The sequence below is a fragment of the Nestor notabilis genome, unplaced genomic scaffold, assembly GCF_000696875.1.
Source record: "Nestor notabilis isolate BGI_N333 unplaced genomic scaffold, ASM69687v1 scaffold31214, whole genome shotgun sequence".
Lineage (NCBI taxonomy): Eukaryota > Metazoa > Chordata > Aves > Psittaciformes > Psittacidae > Nestor > Nestor notabilis.
This window is the reverse complement of record NW_009927416.1, coordinates 109-3,308: the sequence shown is the minus strand read 5'-3', so window position 1 is coordinate 3,308 and position 3,200 is coordinate 109. Positions and strand designations below refer to the sequence as shown.

Here is a 3,200-nt window from a genome sequence, read left to right as displayed (position 1 = left end):
TAATAAATAATAAATAACAATAATAACAAACTTGGCTCAATTTTTTTCAGGAGATGGTAACAACTTGTGGCCAAGGTGGCCCGATGGCTGGGGCAGCCTTTTGAGATGAGGAAGACTCAGTCAAACCTCTTCTCTGCCTAGCTCTGAGCAAAGGTTTGACCCAAGAACCCCCACATACCAAAAGGGTATCCTGATGCTAAGAAATACTCAATCATCCATTTCCCCAGTTTTTCCTGATAAACGTATGTGGTACAAAATATTAGTATATCCAGTTGAGGCCTCACTGGAGCACCTGCTTCCCTCTTCCCACTTCCCATAGCAGCACTCGAGTGCTCAGGGTACAGAGGCAGGGGCGGCTCTGCTCCTCACAGCCCAAAGGGACAGCCTGGGCACTGGGGAGCAGCTCCCACCAAAGCCATGGATGTCTTGGTGCCAAGCGCACTGAGCATCCTGGCCCACAAGCACTCGTCCGAGGGATCTTGCCGGAGCACGCTGCAGCTCCTGCCTGCCTGCGCTTTCTTTCACTGGACAACACAGTACAGGGACAGCGAGGGCTGATGCACACAAAATTATGTTCCAGCATGTGGCCAGGATACAGCAGACTTGTCCTGCAAAAGGTTCCCAGAGAGATGGTGTCCCCAGTTCTGCTATCAGCCTGTACTTCTGAGAAAGGGAGAGGGAGAGGACACCTAGGTTCTAGTCCAGGCTCTGATTCAACCTACTTTAGGGTATGAGGAGGGGATAGAAGAAGGCACACACTTTCTCCCTAATTTTTTTATAGCCCTCCCAAATCAATACATACAGCATTTCCAAACTCTTTTATTTGGGTCATGCTAATATTCCCAATGCTACATGTAGTTAAAGCTCATAGAAAACCATTCTTCTTTTGCTAACCAAAGCTTCTCAAAAGTTCAGATCTGGTTCTGCTTTCATGTACACCACTGTAAGACAAAAGTATTTCTACTGAAGACACAAACCACGCAATGCAAACCAGGTCCAAGGCCCAGCCTGGCCATGGAATCAGGGAGAGGTTCGATTCTTCAGACAAGAGGGTGAGTTTTACACCAATCTAATTGAAATGGTACAACCTCTAGCTCTGTTGCAATTGTATGGACACAGAGGAGCACATAAAGCTGATGAAGCTTATATATTGTAGGAGTATGCTTATGTAGAGTACCTATAATTGGACAGATACAGATAGGGAATAACATCGACAGAGCCTCCGAACGGTGTTAAAATCACAAGGCTCCAGACACAAGCTAAGCTACAGGCCACCGCTGTCACTGGCACTGACAATTAACTCCATTGTACTGATGTCCCTCACAGCCCAGGCTGCTGGGCAAGCAGCCTGTGACTTCCCGTTACCCAACACTCTGTGTCCACAGCAGAGGACTCAGCACCTTTAGCTGTGGTGGGTCTAAATTGATGTACTGAAAGCAGCTGAAAGCAAGTCCAAAGCATGAGCAAATTCTGACCTTTTGCTTTTTGACAATGAGGTAAAGTCATCCTGCACGATTTGGATTTGTCAGCATTGATGTGGAAATGTATGCTCTGCCTTTCCCCCTGTACAGAGAACCAGGTCTGTCCTCAAGCAATAGGTTTTCAAACCCACTTTTTAAGGGTTTGGTAGCTCTTCATTTTCTATCAAATAATCCTTCTTTATATAATTAGCACCCCTCACCAACCTCCATACTCCAAGATAGGCATCTTTCAGTGAGCTCCTGTTCACTTCTTGTGTGCTAGTGGCTTTTTCCTGGATCACTGGTCCCTTGGCAGGTTTCCCAGTGCTGTCCTCTTCCTCTCCACTCTGGCTGTCCCCTATGGCTGATCCTTCCACTGCTGCTTCTTCAGCCCCCTTCTCATGGGAAATTGCCTCCATCGCAAACAGCGCTTGGTCTCCTGCCTGGCTTTTCCCTTCCTCTTCTCTAGCTTCTTTCTCCAGGTCCTCATAATTGCTCTGCCGTCTGGTCTCAATGTACTTGGCCACGCAGTAAATGACAGACCCCAAGGTGTTGACCACAACACCAGCTATAAATAATTTTGTGGGCTCCACATCATTGAACGCCACCATGCCCACCGTGATGGTTGCTATGCTCTTCACCACCCCTACAAAGCTGGTGGTCACAGCTGAGTTAATGTAAGTGCAGTGAAGGGTGGTAAAGTTCATGGCACAGCTAATCAGGACGCAAGCGATAAAGATGCATACCATGGCAGGGTCCTTCCACCCTGGGAAGGACCAGACATTGATGGAATCCATGCTGGCAAAGGAGCAAATGATGAGAAAAGGGGTGGCTGAAACAGCGATGGCGTACTGAGCTGTGAGGGGTCCATATTCGCTATCTATACTGGTCTTCTGAATGAGCACCAGGTAGGCAGCGTGTATGAGTACGGCCAGCACGCCTGTCACATAGCCCATAGCATCCCCGGTCAGGTCACCAGCTCCTGCCAGGAGAGTGACAGAAAGAAACAAGCATGGGTTTTGCATGTGAGACAGAAAGAGAGCACTGCTTTGGACTGGGGGGGTATTTAGGAAATAGGCATCAGTGCACTTGACATAACTCCTAGGATTTGTCACGCTTTTCCCAAGGCTGGACGTACTTGCCTCCCAGTGGATACATCTCTTTGTCGTCTTTTTTTTCATGCTGTAAACCTATTGATTGTATTTCACCCTCCCCCTAAATCCCACTGCCAAAATCATATTGTGTTCTCCATTTTTTTTGAAGACCCTATGGGAGATTTGCAGCCAAAGCCACACATGCAGACAACAACTCTGGGCATCCTCTCGGCAGCACGAGTGCACGTCAGCTCTGGCTGACCGGGCCACCTGCCCTCCAGCTCCTGGTTCTCTTTCTGTCCTCCTGCTCCTCCCAGCAAAGGCAAGTTGTGTGCAGCGAGAACCCCTCCGCTGTCAGGCTTCTTTGCCATACTGTGTGTGCTCTGTTCGCTGGAGCAGCCCCCAGCCAAGGAGTGTTGCCGGGCCACACAGAGCTAGCTTTGCATCCCATCCCACTTACACGTCGGCTGGATATCAACACTTAGGGGCCAGCAGATGCCCCCTAAGCTTGCCCCTGCCACTGTAAGGTTGCACTCACCTACCCTAAGACCAAATCTCCCCCAATGGGGTTGCACCTTCCCCAGCAGGGTTGCAATACGGTTGCACTGACTCCCATAGGTTTACACCGACAATAGAGGACTGCACC

The 3,200-nt window shown here is 49.2% G+C and overlaps 1 protein-coding gene across 1 annotated transcript; it reads right to left on the bottom strand.

The window, feature by feature from the left end:
* Positions 1–1,615: 1,615 nt before the first annotated feature.
* SLC35D3 (solute carrier family 35, member D3) lies at positions 1,616–2,485 on the bottom strand. The gene has a single exon (XM_010014054.1). The coding sequence runs from the start codon at positions 2,483–2,485 to the stop codon at positions 1,616–1,618; it is 870 nt and encodes a 289-aa protein (XP_010012356.1).
* Positions 2,486–3,200: the final 715 nt, after the last annotated feature.